The following is a 15,661-nucleotide window of genomic DNA, read 5'->3' as shown; positions in this document are numbered from 1 at the left end:
CCGGTGAGAGTCTGCTCAGTGTGTGTAATGTGGGTTAACATGCATAATTCAATCAGTCCTGTTTTTCCATGTTCGGAGCTCTGTAACTAAACACCAATTTGCTAAACACCACTTGAATAATGAAGCGATCTGTGTCTAAAAGCTTTTCTCAGTACATGTGATCCCACTGCAAAAAAGGAAGAAAGAAAATAGAGCTGTATCCTTTTTTTTTAGCTGTGAATTAAATAGTGAGGATAGTTGTGAGGGAGAACATTTATCTTTATCTCTGTTAGCTTTGTGTATTTTAGTGTATGCACATGCTCGGCACGCACACCAAATTAGAAGTGGTGTACCTGGAATGCTGTGAGCCTTCATCCAAAGCTTTGTCTTTTATCAAGCATCAGACATAGGTGATTCCACAGAGAAAGAGATTAAAAGCTGCATCTCACGTGTCTTGTTCAGTTCAGAGCAAAATAAGTCCTAAAATCAGCTATGAAGCATTGTTTTTAATAAAAATTGTTAAGGCTCTGGAATAAGTGGCAACGAGCTTGGAGAGGATAGGGCTTGTGCATGCGAGGCTGGCACTTAAATCAATCTCTGTTTCCAAGCCAGTCTGTCTACTCTTTGGTGGTAGTTTTGTCTTTGAACAGGAAATGCAAACTTTTGGTAAATGCTAAGTGATTTTTTTTTTTTCCCTCCCCAGGAAGAAGAATGCCAACACGAATATGAAGTGAACCATTTGCTACGCTTGCCGCAGCACCTGGGTGCTCACATCAAATGGTTAGAGACAGGGACTTGTCTCCTGCCAAACTGCTTCCTCGGACAAGATGAAGCCAAGGAGGAGCCTTCTGATGCGCTGGAGCCGCAGTGACTGCTGCCCACTTTAAAATCGATGTAAGACTGTGCCCTGGCTGCCTGGCAGGATGAAAGAAGTGGTGTTGTGGTCACCCGAGGAGGTGACAAATTGGCTAATGGAAAATGCTGTGCCGGAGTATTGTGAGCCATTGAAAAGCTTCACCGGGCAGGATTTGATCAACCTGACGGAGGAGGATTTCAAGAAGACGCCTCTCTCCCGAGTGTCATCCGACAGCGGCCAGCAGCTATTGCACATGATCGAGACTTTGAAAATGGCTCATCACATAGAGGCTCACAAAAATGGGCATGTCAACGGGCACGTCCGTGTCAGCATTAACAACACCGCACATGAAAATGGCTTTAGCAGTAAAACAAAGCTGAACGGAGTGCCAAATGGTTATAAGAAGGAGATGATAAAGATCCCTATGCCAGAGCCAGAGCGCTTGCAGTATCCCATGGAATGGGGGAAGACTTTCCTGGCTTTTATTTATGCACTTTTTTGTTTTGTCTTTACCACAGTGACAATTTCAGTTGTTCATGAACGAGTGCCTCCCAAGGAGGTGCAGCCTCCCCTACCAGATGCATTTTTTGATCGTTTTGATCGGGTGCAATGGGCCTTTTCTATTTGTGAAATTAACGGCATGATCCTTGTAGGACTGTGGTTTGTTCAGTGGCTGCTGTTAAAATACAAGTAAGTAAAACCTTTTGGAAACCGGGTGCTAGGGTGTATTTGTGGTGGATCTGGAGGTCAAGTACAGTCCAAGTAAAATGAAGTTTCTTGTGGTCTTTCAGGTTTTGGTATCCCAAACTGAAATAGATGCCACACCATGGGCTCTGCAGTTTGTGTGGGCTGCTTGTACAAAAGCAGGGAGTTAGTCTAACTGCTACATAAGAAACTATGGCTTGCTTGCCTGCAGATTTAACGTGAGCCTTTTTAACATGTGAAAAGCCTTGAACTGAGTATAACTATGTTCTTAACTCGTTTGATTGTCCTGTCTGTATAAGAGTAAACACATAAGTCGTCATCTGTAAACTGATTTGGGATATATTTATTCCCAATGTAGTTCACTTGATGTTAAGATCCTATTCTAAGATCGTAGTATTTTTCACAGAATCCATAGAGTTGGAAGAGATCTTTAACGGTCATCTAGTCCAGCTCCCCTACAGTGAATGGGAACATGCACAGCTAGATCAGGTTGCACAGGACCTGATTCAGCTTTACCTTGGGAGTGTCCAGGGATAAAACATCAACCACAACACTAGGTAACCTGTTCCAGTATCTCACCACTCTTACCTGCAGTAAGACTTTTTCCAGCCTAAATCTACTCTCTTTAAGCTTGAAGCCATTTCCCTCTGTTCTATCACCGGAGACTCTGTTAAGAGCCTGTCCCTTCTTTGCTGTAGCATCCCTCTAGATATTGAGAGACCTCTCTCAGATCACCTCAGAGCTTTCTCTTCTCCAGCACAGCCCCAGCTCATTCAGCCTGTCCTAATAGGGGAGGTATTCCATTCTTTGGATCATTTTTGTGGCCCTCTGGTTATACTCCATCAGGTCTGTGTCTCTCCTGTATTGAGGACTCCACATGTGGATGCAGTGCTCCAGGTGAGGCCTCACCAGCACAGAGCAGGGGGGCAGGATCATCTCCCTTACCCTGCTTATCACACTTCTTTGGGTGCAGCCCAGGGTATGATTGGCTTTCTGGGCTGTGAGGGCACATTGCTGCCTCATGTCCAGCTTCTCACCCCCCATTAGCCTCAGGTGTTTTTTGGCAGGGCTGCTTTCAATCCTTTCATCCCCCAGCTTGTATTGGTAGTGACGATTGCCTTGACTCAGGTGCAAGATCTTGGATTTGGATTTGTTGAACCTTGTGAGGCTCACCTGGGCCCACTGCTCAGCCTGTCTTGATCCCTCTGGATGACATCCCATCCCTCTGATGTGTCACTGCACCCCACAGCTTGGTGTCATTGGCAAACTTGCTGTGGGTGTAGTCAACCCCACTGTCATTGTCACTGATAAAGATATTAAAGAATATCAGTCCCAGCACTGGCCCTTGTGGGACACCACTTGTCACTGATCTCCATCCAGATGTTGAGCTATTGACCACCACTCTCTGCAGCCAGTTCTTATCCATTGAACAGTTCTTATCCATTGAACAGTCCACCCATAAAATCCCTTAAAAAAAGTTGTGAAGTACCTCAGCCTTCTCCTTGTCTGTTGTTACCAGCCTGTCTGTGTCACTCACTATGGGGAGTACGCCCTCCTAGACTTTCCTTTTCTGGTTGAGGTACCTGTAGAAGTCTTTTGTATTCTTGGCATTCCTAGCCATGTTCAGTTCAAACTGGGCCTTGGCTTCCTGACCCCATCCCTACACATCCCAGCAGCTTCCTTATACTCTTCCCATGGTATATGTCCCTGCTTCCACTGCTTGTGCATTTTCTTCTTGCTCTTCATTTTGACCAGCAGGTTCCTTGCCTTCTTTTCTTGGCTTGCTTCACCTGGGGATGGAGAGCTCTTGTGCACTGAGAAAAGCTTCCTTAAAGATCTGCCAGCTCTGCTCCATGCCCTTACCCATGGGACAGTTTCCCAGGGTGTTTTGTTGACTAACTCTCGGAAGAGCTACAAGTTAACTCTCATAAAATCTAGCATTCTGATGTTACTCTTTACCTGTCTCATATCCCTCAGGACCATGAACTCCACCTTAGCACAGTCACTGCAGCACAGGCAGCCTCCAATTCCAATGTCACCAACCAGGTCATTTGAATTGGTGAGGAAGTTCAGTATTGCATCCCCCCCTGGTGGGGCCACATATTACTTTACTGAGAAAGTTAGTGCATTCTAGGAGCCTCCTGGATTGCCTGCAGCTCTCCCTGCTAGTTTTCCAGCAGATGTCTGAGTGGTTGAAGTCCCCCAGCAGGACGAGCACTTGTGATTGCGATGCCTCTTGTAGCTGGAGGTAGCAGGCCTCATCAGCAGGCTGCCTCAGCAGGCACTAAACGGCAGGCAGTGATGTGAACCGAAGCAGTGCTGCATTAAAACTTCTAAAGGGCATTTTCTGCTTGACGTTAGGTAGTACAGGTAATGTCAAGAACAGAGTATGTTGAAAGCTTATCATAAAATATGCAGAAGTGCAGATACATAGTGAATTTGCAAGGTTGTCTGGGTACTTGCTCATACCTGCTCAGAATTGCAACAGTGAGTTTGCTTGCCAGTGCCAATCACCTACCTCTCATCCTTTACAAAGTTACTGTGGAAGTGGATGCTTAATTCAATTTCTTTACAGTGCCATACTATGGACTGTATTAGCATGAGTGGTCTGATATACATGCTCGTGCTGCTGTGCCTGAGGAGTGTTTAGAGTCAGGTGGCTCTAAGTAATATCAGGTGGCATGTCACCTTTCCTTTCTAAGTCCAGGCAGAAGTATGCCCTACAGCTGCCTCATCCAAAGGGGTTTTCCTCCTCTGCTAACGCGAGGTCTCTTTCTTTGCCTGTTCTTTTTGTTTTAACTGTGGACAAGCACCTGCTATCCAAAAAAACCCTCACGCCTTATTTTATGAAATGCAAAGGTCGTTAATGAATACTGGAAAAATAAATCATTTTTGAGACTGCTGTTTATTCACCTTTACTGTTGCTTTATACAAGTTATTGCATTTTCTCTGCTGGAATTTTAAGACCATTGTGCACTTCCACAGAGCTCCTTAAAGGCAAGTTTCTAGAATGGTTAATTTAGTCCATTCTTATTGTAGTGTGGTAGGATGCTTAGAAACTGTGAAATTGCTTTTTTTTGTGTGTGTTCATGTACGTACAGGAGGAAGCATCTATCCTTACATGGTCTCTTGCTGTGTAGGCTTCTGTATCAGGCTCCCATGGTGGTAGATGCAATACTGAGCTCTCCTTGCTGCTGTAGCAATGAAAAGGGGAGCCTTAAACTTGGTGTCCCAGAGCAGAAATGTTGTTCAAAACCAAGGGAAGCACCTAGAGAAGGCTATGGGGGATTGCTTTCAAAAGTGTGTTGGGTTAATTGGGCAGTGTTCAAGTACACTGTGATGGATTAAGAGCAGCAGAATCCATGATGTTCTTGGAGATTTCAAAGCAATGAGGTGGGTTGAAGTAATGACAAAGTATTTTGGCATCCTTGATAGATGTGGAGAGTTTTCCTTCCATTTGCTTTGTGTGTTCTTCTGCTTTGGCTATAAGGTGACAATGTCATAGAATAACAGGGCTTTCCATTTTCAGTATCAGTCCTGGAATGGCTGTTCTGTGCCAGTCAGCGTGAGTACTGGTCACATAACACATTAGAGGCCTTTCTTCTTGTGTATATAGAAAAGAGCCGTCGAGGTCTGAGAGGCCTGGGTTGTCACTAGGGAACAGAAGGGAACAGGGTCTGGTGTTACAGCTTTGTCTAGAATACCTCATTCTCATGGCTTTGGTTGGTGATCCACCAAGTGCCAGAAAAGAACTGAATCATTTTGTGGAGAGCATTATCAGTGATAATGCTCTTTGAAACTTAATTCAGGAATGAAGGGAGGAAGGCAGATGGACTTTTCTCGTTTCCTTGAGCATCAGCGGTGTCAGGGAAAGCCATTGTAGCAGATGTGAGGGTGAGCTGTGAAGCCTGGTGGTTGCTAGGCAGGAGATCCGTTTCTTCTACTTGGTTGACAGAGCTGCTACTCGTGGATGTCTCTGAGGGAAAGTTCAGGATCACTGATGAGCCAGAAGCATGTTTACCCATGAGGCTGTCACTGTTAAGCAGTGAATCTCTTATTGCTTCTCACACTGTATCTGTTATTTACCAATAGCCCATGTTTTTCTCCCAAGTGATGGAGGCTGACAGAGATGTATCATTCATGATAGCGATCTCTTCCTCATTTTGTCCAGGCACTACGTGATGAAGGTGAACAGGACCTATGTGTCTTCTGATGTGCTACAAAACCAGACCTGAAGTGGAAGTGGATGCTGGTTGTAACCATCCACCTAACCGTGGTGCAGATTTTCCACTGGCTCCTGCTAGTTCTTTTTTTCTCTGAAAAATAATTTTAAATTAAGGTAGATACTGGAGGTTTCTGCCTGCTGAGTGGGTCTGCTCAGCAGCAAGGGCTTTGGTGTGTTACAGGAAGATAAGTGCCTTCTTTCTTTGCATATCTTCACAGAATCCTGCCCCAGTAGTTTTGGTAAGGGGGTTAGGTTGGTTTCACCATAGAGCAGGAGTGTGGAGGATGCATGGAACTCGGCTGCTTACCCTGGGCTACCAGTTCTGTAGAGTCTAAGGTTATTGATCCGGAGCTGCAAAGTTGAACTCCTCTGAGAGCGGAGCACTTCAGTTTAATAACTCTGCCAAAAGCTATTAAAAAGGAAAAGATGACAAATGTTGGACTGTGAAAGAGCTCAACTTTGTAGAAAAATTATTATCGTATCTTTCAAAGTGAAAGCTTCAGAACAGGAAAACATGAATGTGAGGACTTGCACTCGTATTGTAACCCTTGTATTCCCCAAGTAACCTCAACTCTAGATAACAGTGGTTTAGTGCTGGTTCTGTAGCCAGCAGGATACAGCAGTGGTTAAAGTCTTGAGCTGCTGTAGCTGGGTCTGGTCTCTGTTATGTAAAGCTATTGGTGATTTTTTTTTCATGAAAGGTTGTGCAAGCTTGTGTGCAGTTTGCTTCCATCCTGATGGATGTGCTGGAAGTTTATTTCTTGTGGTGGTGTTGCCCGATATGTAGCAGTAACAGTAGGCCTGTTTTGGGGCTGGCTGTTGCTTCTGAGTCAAACTTACAGCTCTCTGTGCCCTGCTCTCACCGTGTTTACGGAACTTCCCTACGTTACCCCAAAACTGAGCAATTTTCTGTCAGACTTCAATGAATGAATCTGGTTGCAACTGTGACTGCTTGCCTGGAGAGTGCCCTTTTGTGAAAACACCCCATTCTGAAGCTGTTGAGGCTCTTAGTTGGTATTTTGGATGTTCTGTTGCTGATGTGATCTGCTTTCTCTCTTAATGCTGCTCAGGAAATAAATGTTCTCATTCATTTGGGTCATACAAGCTATTCCTTCCACAGCATTCCTTTATAATTACTAAGAGGTGCGTGTCAGCAGAAATTAACTTAGTCCTTTTCATCTTTTAATGAAAATATTGTAAGTTTATCCCCTGCCTTGAATAGAAAATTAGTGACCATTCTAAGCTAATGGAAGGGTGCGGGCATGAAATCCTTTGGAATGTTTTCAGCACTAAATCTGCTCAGGCATTTGTATTCTAATCCTTAAATTTCCTGTAATCAACTTCATGGGTAACGTTAGTTGAGTCCTTTGTGTATTTCTGACCCGCAAAGCGTGGGAACATTTGTGAAGGAAGTCAGTATTCCTAGGTGGAGCATCAAGAAGACCAAAGTTTGTGTGTTTTCCTTACCTTTGCTTACTGTATTTTCTTTTTCTTTTTTCCTTCCTCTAGGTCTATAATTAGCAGAAGATTTTTCTGTATAGTTGGCACACTATACCTGTATCGGTGTATTACGATGTATGTAACTACACTTCCAGTACCTGGCATGCATTTCAAGTGTTCTCCAAAGGTAAACTTCTTACTGACTTTCTGTATTTTAATGATTCCCTTTACCTGCTACTGACAGAACTGTGTGCAGTGGTTTCACAGTGATTGTCATCTCCTTTCCTCTGCTGTTTGTGCTATAACTTAAGTAGGAGAAAGGACAGAAACGTAATTTGTGTGAAACGTCTGTGTCATGCAGAGTTCAACAAGGTTGTGTGCACAGCCATAAGGCAGATGACAGGCAGTAAAACCATAAATCGAACCCATGATTCAACTTTGAGGCACGTGCTGTCACTGTTTTTATGAGGTCTGCTGAAACATACAAACCTGTGGTGCAAACAGAGCTAAAACACTTGGGTTCCTCAGGGAGGTAAAGCCAACAAATGTGCTTTATTGTTTGTTTGGCAGCACAGAGGTTTGCCAAGCCACGTGTGGCTTCATGAGGGACGTCAGTCTTTTGTAAAAAGAAGTAGAGGGTATAGAGTCAACAATGTATTTGATCAGTCAGCCATTATGAAATAAAAAAACCCACAAGGATATTTATGGGCTAACCTGAGTAAATCTGTCACCTCCGGAAATTTACAGCGAGTAGGACTCATTACTCAAGTAAAGGCAAGATTAGCTGAGCTTTCCTGAAAGCTTTAAGTACCCTGGTGGGAAAAAATATCGTCTCATTACTATACTCCTAACAATCATAGGGTGTGCTTTGGGAGCACTTTAATGTTTTATAAGGAATTGCTAGCAGGAAATATTTAATTGCTATAAAGTTTCTGTGTAGATCTGTCCAAAAAGTACAATTTCCACTTGTTGAAGCAAGAAAGAACTTTAAAGCAAAGGAACAAGGTTCCTGCGATGGCCAACCAGGGCATTCTGTGTTCCCTTCTGACCATTAAATGGACTGTAAAACTTAGTGAAATGAGGTAAGGAGCCAGCAGACGTGTAGTTGAGTATGCTGATCCATTTGGCCTCCTCCAAACTCAGATGGTTCCTGTGTCCCATTGGGTCCTGGCAGCGCTCAGTACCTCCTAGTTGTGCTTTCCCCACATTATCTTTGAGGATTTCTTTAATGGCTGGATTTATGTTAGAGCTGTGAGCAGCAAATGCATGGTGCTGGGACAGTGCCAGCAACCTGTCGGGCAACAAATCCAAGACTTGACGTGCTTTGGCTTTCTAGAGGCAAATAGAAGTTTTTCAGGAATGCCTTCTGAGCCAACAGTATAAATTGGAGGTCATGCTGAGCAGACCCCTCAGGTGTGGAGGTCCATCCCTATTGGTAGTGTGGATGTTGTGAGCTGGTGCCCATGCGGAGGTTTGGCACTGTGCTATGACAAACACCATTTATATTTCTTTTCTGATGTGAAGTGGAAAGAAATCATTTTATAACTTCTCAGGGCAGAGCAGGGGGATCCTTTGGTGTTTGTAGTGAGAAACTCAACATGCGTGTTAAATCTGGCTTTAGGCAGCTTGGATGTACAGCTTGGGCAGGTTGTCTCAATATTGGATTATCATCTGCAGGGCCTGCTTTGTTATGAACAAGATGAATTAAATTCAGCTTGATTTATTTAAATTGTGTTGCCTCTTGCACAGAAAGGGAAACAGATGATTCGTGAGAGATTTCTAACTATAACTGGAAATATTTTTATCTCCTTTTCTTTTTGTGAAGCTGGATTTTTTGAGACTATTACAAGATCCGCAGGTTTTCTAGTAGTCATTATTCTGCTCCTTGCTGTACATGCGAGGCTTATAAAAGGGTACAACAATGAAAAATCTGAACCCCTTATGTGGTCTTGAAGATTCCCACCACAGTATTTTCCTGCAGGAGAAAAAACTCTATCCTTTGGGATACTGTATTTGTGGGGAAGTTGTAATAATTTTCTTGTTTTTCTCTCTTGAGAATGCTTCAAAAAACAAATGGAAGCAGGTGCATGTAGCCTTGACCTTGTGCACACATTACTGAGTAAATTCTTATATATCAAGGCAAAAAGAGAGGACAAGTGAAACAGAAAGTTGCTGACTAATGGCGTGCTTTAAATTTGGGAAGGCTAGCAGTGCTTTGACGTCATTCATTTGCAGTTTGCTCTTCCACCAGCTTTTTGGAGACTGGGAATCTCACCTGCGAAGGATAATGAAGCTGATAGCTGGCGGAGGATTGTCCATCACAGGATCCCACAACATGTGCGGCGACTATCTGTACAGCGGCCACACCGTCATATTAACTCTCACGTACTTATTTATCAAAGAGTGTAAGTATGTTCGTCAGGAATCTCCTGCTGTATAAATTCCCAGCTCACCAAAGAATGTGCCAATTGGTGAATACCATGTAAGTGAAAGTGCACCCATTCCCATTAAATAAAAGAAATGTAACTTCAAGGACATGGATTTTACTGAAAAAGAAAACTTTGGAGGCAAAATACAACACCTTCCCATGCATGTCTGAAGTATAAAATTTATTTCCAGTGTTTTGTCTAGAATATAGTTTATACCTTCATTGAATCATGCCCCATGGATGGTATTTTAACAGCATCATCTTGTCTAGAGGGATGCATGCCAGAGCTGCGAAAAGATGGAGGAATGGGTTGTCATCTATGTAGAATTGATATTGAAGTTCACAACAGTTAATTTTACATACCAGGATATGTTAGATTTTTATGTATCTGGCCTGTCTCTCAAAGGTTTCGTAACCCTTCTATTTTTCAAGTGTCTCATTACCTCTAAGTACGATGTTAAGCTGCACCTTGACAGAATGGTGATGCTTCTGTCATCTCAGCATTTCTGCTCTTAATCTTAACTCGTCTACCTACCCAGGATTGCAGTCTGCATCCTCTTCTAATTACAGCAATAGTCCTGAGTGTTGATGATGTTTTGAAATCATAGAATCATTTGCGTTGGAAGAAACCCTTAAGGGTCATTTAGTTCAATCCCTCTGCAATGAACAGAGATGCCTACAGCTCCATCAGGTGCTCAGATCCTGTCCTGTCCAGTCTGACCCTTCCTGACCCCAGGGATGGGGCAGCCGCTGCCTCTTCAGGCAGTCTGTGCCATTGCCTCATTACCCTTATTGTAAAAAACTTCTTCCATATATCCAATTTAAATCTCCCCTCTGTTAGTTTGAAACCATTTCTCCTTGTCCTGTCAAACAGACCCTGCTAAAGACTGTCCCCTTCTTTCTTACAGCTCCCCTTTAGATACTGAGAGGCTGCTCTCAGGTCTCCCTAGAGCCTTTTTTCATCCAGTCTGAAAAGCCCCAGCTCTCTCAGCCTGCCCTGTTAGGAGAGGTGTTCCATCCCTTGGGTCATTTTGGCGGCCCTCCTCTGCATGCTCCTTAACCGCCTGCTTGTGCTTCTTTGCAGATTCCCCACGGCGACTCTGGTGGTATCACTGGCTTTGCTGGACACTCAGCATGGTTGGGATGTTCTGCATCCTCCTTGCTCATGACCACTACACTGTGGACGTGGTGGTGGCTTACTACATCACTACAAGACTTTTCTGGTGGTATCACACAATGGCCAACCAGCAAGTGAGTTTCTCCCAGTCTTTGGATCCTCATAACTCTGTTTGCTATATTGCGGCGGGGGGGTGAATATCCACATGTTGCCCCGAGCCTTTCTGCAGGAGCCTGCCCCTCTGGAGCATTTTGCGCTCCCCTTTCATGCTGGAAGGAGTGAAGAGTCATTGTTGTTTGGTTTCATCTGGTGTCTGGACTGCAAAAAATCTGAAGGCTTGATGTAGGCTGTGTAACCTCAGGTTTTGAAATCCCTCTGAATTTGAGCCAACTGGCAGCTTTTGTTGTGCTTTAACATAGCTCATAGAGGTAATGTTTTTTGCACGCAGTGAGAGAAGTTATCCTAGGCTTCTCTTAGGCCTGTAACAACTAATCAGTGTCCAGATATTTTCTGCCCAACATGGGGAAGGTATTTTACATAGGTGCTGCATTCAATTCCAGTTTATGTTTGACAAAGACCCAGTATGATGACAGGGAATGAGTTCATACTACAGCGGTGCTGATTTTCAGTTCATACCAAAATCTATGGTAGCTCCTGTGTTGTGTGCTGTTCCTATTTTTTGTGCTACTTGAGGCAGCACCCGCAACCTTGTTGCACATTTCTGCTTTCAAATGCCTGACTGCAGGTCACGCAGTTTCATGCTCATTCAGTTAGGGTGCCACTGTGTATGATAACAGTCTGTGCCTGAACTTCCTATTGTCACACAACACTCGGTTGACCTCCACGCCTCAGATTTCCCAAAGTCTATCAAAATGGCGGTGCTGAGTGGCCATGTTTCCAGCTGGGAAGCTACTGAAGCTTTGAGTTCTGATGAGAACGTGCTTTAGAAAGAGCTCTTTGCCTTACTGTATGGATGTGTATCTCTTTTGCAGTGCACTGAGGCTCAAAGGAGATGGCTCAGCACCATTTCCCTCATCTGCTAAGATGCTGGGAAATACTGATTGCTGGATCCTTTCCTGAGCATGTGTTTTTGTCCTTATTGTCTGTCCCTGGTGCTGCTCCCTGTGCCATCACTTGTTTGTGCTCCCAGAAAGTGGATTTTTTTACTTGTGAGTTTATGGCATAGAAAGAAAGCTTGGTGTGCAGGCCCTGTGCTTGCACTGCCCAGTGGGCTGATGCCTGGCTTTCCTGCTGTGGCACAGTGGACATGCAGCAAGGTGCTCGCATGACTGTGTTATCACCTGCCCACTCCTTTTATTTCAAGCTGTGGCTTGCTCATAGCCATGAGGAGTAAAAAGGGTGGTGGTGGCTGTGGTGTGAGAGCACACCAAGGCCAGGGAAGGGCTTTTTACCTCTTCCAGATGAGTCAAGGCATGCACACAGTTGGGCTCAAAAATAATTCTGGAGCCACAGTGAGTTTCAGAGGTAGTTTTGACACACTTTGGATGGTTTTTTTGCTCACAGTAGAGAGGTGAGATTGACTTTTTTTGACATGCAGTTTTTCCACTTGGGGCTGTTGTTGAGCAGCTGAAGGCTTGGAAATGATGGTGAGTGTCATGGAGGTGCAGCAGGTCCTGCATGCGGGAAGGCTGTGGAAAAGCAGCTTGGCTCCTCGTGATCTTTATCTGTACAGATTTGTTCAGCAGATACCTGAAGGTGCCAAGAGGTTTTTGGGAACAGCTGTAAACAAAGACCACCACTGATAGATGGTAGTAATTGGCAAACAGTGAAGCCATGCAAGTGATGTGCTCTCTTGTAATCCTGTTTTCTGATTATCTTTCTGCAGGTGCTAAAAGAAGCTTCCCAAACCAACCTCCTCGCAAGGGTCTGGTGGTACAAGCCTTTCCAGTACTTTGAAAAGAATGTCCAAGGAATCGTACCTCGCTCCTACCACTGGCCCTTCCCCTGGCCAGTGCTGCACCGGGGCAGGCAGGTGAAGTACAGCCGGCTGGTGAATGACACATAACAGCATGTTGGCGGACAGAGGGGAAAGGGCCTGTCCCAAGTGCTAAAACTCCATGCAAGATGCCATAAAAAAACAAGAAAAGAACCCCAGCCCCTCCCTAACCCTTTTCTTTTAACAGCTCCCTTGACTTAACCTATTCAGTTACCTGGTAAGCACTGTGATCTTTTTTTTCTCTCCAAAGGATCTGCGTTGGACAACAATAAAGAGAATTTAACTTACCACGCACTGTTATACATTTCTTGTTAATAGATTTGGGATTTACATTACCCATCACCATGTTCCTTTGTATATGATGCGACAGCATAAATGAAAGCTTTTATATCATAAGTTCTGGTCTTTTCCAGTCACGTCTGGGAATAATGCGTATTATTTTCTTGGGAAAACATACTTTTCATATCTCTTGCCCCAAAGATTGGGCTGTAAGCCATTTTCTAGCTAATGACTCTGTGAAGGTTTCTGAATACCTGCCTCGGGTAAAATCGAGAAGTCTTTCTACCTGTTGCACCGCGCTACAAACGAGATGATAGACACAGGAAGGTTTGCTAACATTGGTTTTGTAGAATCTGCAGTGACTGTGTCAAAAAGTGCAAAAAAAAAAAAAAAAAAAGAATAAAAAAAAAAAAGAGTTGTAAAGTGATTTTCTAAGTATTTCCTAACTTTATTTTTCAAAATGTGTATGAAAATTCAATTTAAAACAGATTTTTACGTGTCAGAGAATAGAGAGTTAAAATGTAAAGAAGATGCTTCTTGGGAGAGAGAGATTTGTCTATGTTTCTAGTGCCTTTCTTGTCTTGATTGTACGGTCAGTAGGCAGTCTTTAATGTTTTTATTTAAAATAAAGTATTCCATGAAAGCAGAATTATATATACTGTATAACTACTAATTTTTGCATTTATAGCTAAATTAAACTGGAAATTTGCTTATGATGTTGAAATTGCCATGGGTAGGGATAAACCAAATGAGAAGGGTCAGATCTTGTTCACACATTGTGAGCAGGTCACACCAAAAGAAATCACTTTATTGTCTACTTGGTAGCTGTATTTTAATAAGAAAACAGCCATGAATTCCTGTTTTTTAAGAATTTTACAAATGATCACTGAGTGAACTATAAATGGTTTCTCCATCCCATATTGAGCTGTTGTTGGAAAAACAACAAAGATAATCTATTTCTTTAAAATACTTGTGCAGAAACTGCATGTAACTATTAAGTTTCACTCCTACCATACATACTGTATGTTTGGGGAAGTATTCTATCCTAAACTTGCCAATGTGCAGAACAAAATAGTTTTTTTTAAAGAATGAAGAAGAGAAAAATATATGAATATATATATAAATATATATATATATACATTCTGTATTTTACGTGAAGCAGAGTTATCTTCTGTAGGGTTTTTGTGTATTCACAAGGTGATATTTGTATTGTAAAACAACAATGGTGAAGGAAAATAAAAAGGCTTTTGAAAAATGTAGTTTCCTTTATGTTTTTAGTATTAAACTTAAATTTTACCTGGGCTTGATTTTCCCAACCTTGCCTTTGATTTTTTTTTACATGTAATTGCACTGTAGGCCATCAAATTTGGATTGTATGGAAACTGCATTGCTGTTGAATTGCTGTTCACCTTTGGCAAACCGGTGCCTTATCTGAAATAAGTACTATGCAATACATTCTGACCATGCGGGGGAGCTGGGAGCGGATCTGAGAAGCCCTCCTTGGAGCCATCCCCAGGGCTTGAAAAATCTACCCCAAAAGAGCTGTGGCAGAGCGCGTGGCAGGGCAGGCAGGCCTAGCGGCCCCAGGAGCTGCCAAAAATGGCCCAGTGCTGTGAGTACTTCATGGTGACAGTATCATTTTTTGTTCCTTCTGTTTTATGTTAGGGCTGCTGCTGCTGCTGGTGGTGGTTTATCTTCACTTCTCCGCCCTCTTTCTCAACTTCCTTGAATCATTTCTGTGTTACTTCTGCTGCTTTGCCTTGCTGTTGCCTGGGATGCTGAGCAAGACGAGCCCGTTCCTTCACAGCTCTCCCTGGAAGGGAGAGGATTTCTTCCTACTCCACGTTTCTTGGCAAAAGCCCTTTGCAGCAGCACTTGCAGAGCCATCTGCAAGTTGTAGGGATTAGCTCTGCATGCTTTGCCTTCAGTTCACAGTAATTGTCTTTGCAAGTGTGCGGTTGAAAGCTGATTTTTAAAACAGCAAATCCATCCCGAGGCGATTGCTTGAGAGAATTGACGCTCCCAGATGTAAATGAATAAGTAGATTTTTCAAGACCTGGCATCACGCACATCAAAACCATTGACATAAGTAATGTACGGATATATGCACATGACATTAAATGGAATCTGCTAAATTCTGCATTGTAGTGTCTGACTTACTGCATGGGTCTTGCTGAACGTGGTTCTGTTTTGTTTGTTGGCGGCAGAGCTGTGCTTTGGTAAAGCTTGCTGTGCTGTCCTGAGAAATCAATGGGGCAGGCAGGAATGCTGAGCCCAGTAATGCTATGTTGAGTTCTGCATTTCCCCTAGGGCACTCAGGTATGGTGTGTGTACCCACTTCCTCCTTCGATGGACATCTGTAAGGGCACTTAAAAATAATGAGAAGCAAGGTTTTAAGGCATGACGGTTTTTCTGAGGTAAAATAGCATGTCCAGAAGTACAAGTTGGAGAATAAAAAGAGGTCTCGGAGCTGAGAAGGACCCTGCAGTAGTTGGTGTCCGGGAGAAGAAGCCGAGGTCTTTGCCCTGGGAGCGGATGTGGACGAGTCCCCACGTTGTTGCTGCAAGCCACTGTGGCTTTGTTCTTGGCCCTTCCAGGTGGAGAAGGTTTCATGACTCTTAAAGTGCATAGAGGGGAGGTTCTTGAGCGCAAGTCAAGCAAGGGCAACAAAACCT

General features: G+C 43.5%; 1 protein-coding gene across 8 annotated transcripts in view; it reads left to right on the top strand.

Moving 5' to 3' along the window:
* Positions 1–15,089, top strand: part of SGMS1 (sphingomyelin synthase 1) — a 70,314-nt gene extending 55,225 nt beyond the window's left edge. For all 8 annotated transcript variants that reach the window (XM_072340724.1, XM_072340729.1, XM_072340725.1 and 5 more), the window contains 5 exons: positions 683–1,525; positions 7,275–7,392; positions 9,457–9,610; positions 10,718–10,884; positions 12,597–15,089. In XM_072340724.1, the coding sequence (XP_072196825.1) occupies positions 903–1,525; positions 7,275–7,392; positions 9,457–9,610; positions 10,718–10,884; positions 12,597–12,776 (1,242 nt within the window). In that variant the 5' untranslated portion in view covers positions 683–902 and the 3' untranslated portion in view covers positions 12,777–15,089. The remainder of the gene's footprint in view (positions 1–682; positions 1,526–7,274; positions 7,393–9,456; positions 9,611–10,717; positions 10,885–12,596) is intronic.
* Positions 15,090–15,661: the final 572 nt, after the last annotated feature.

Source organism: Excalfactoria chinensis, chromosome 6, assembly GCF_039878825.1.
Source record: "Excalfactoria chinensis isolate bCotChi1 chromosome 6, bCotChi1.hap2, whole genome shotgun sequence".
NCBI lineage: Eukaryota > Metazoa > Chordata > Aves > Galliformes > Phasianidae > Excalfactoria > Excalfactoria chinensis.
Note: the sequence above shows the minus strand (reverse complement) of the source record. Positions and strands in the feature narration are given on the sequence as shown.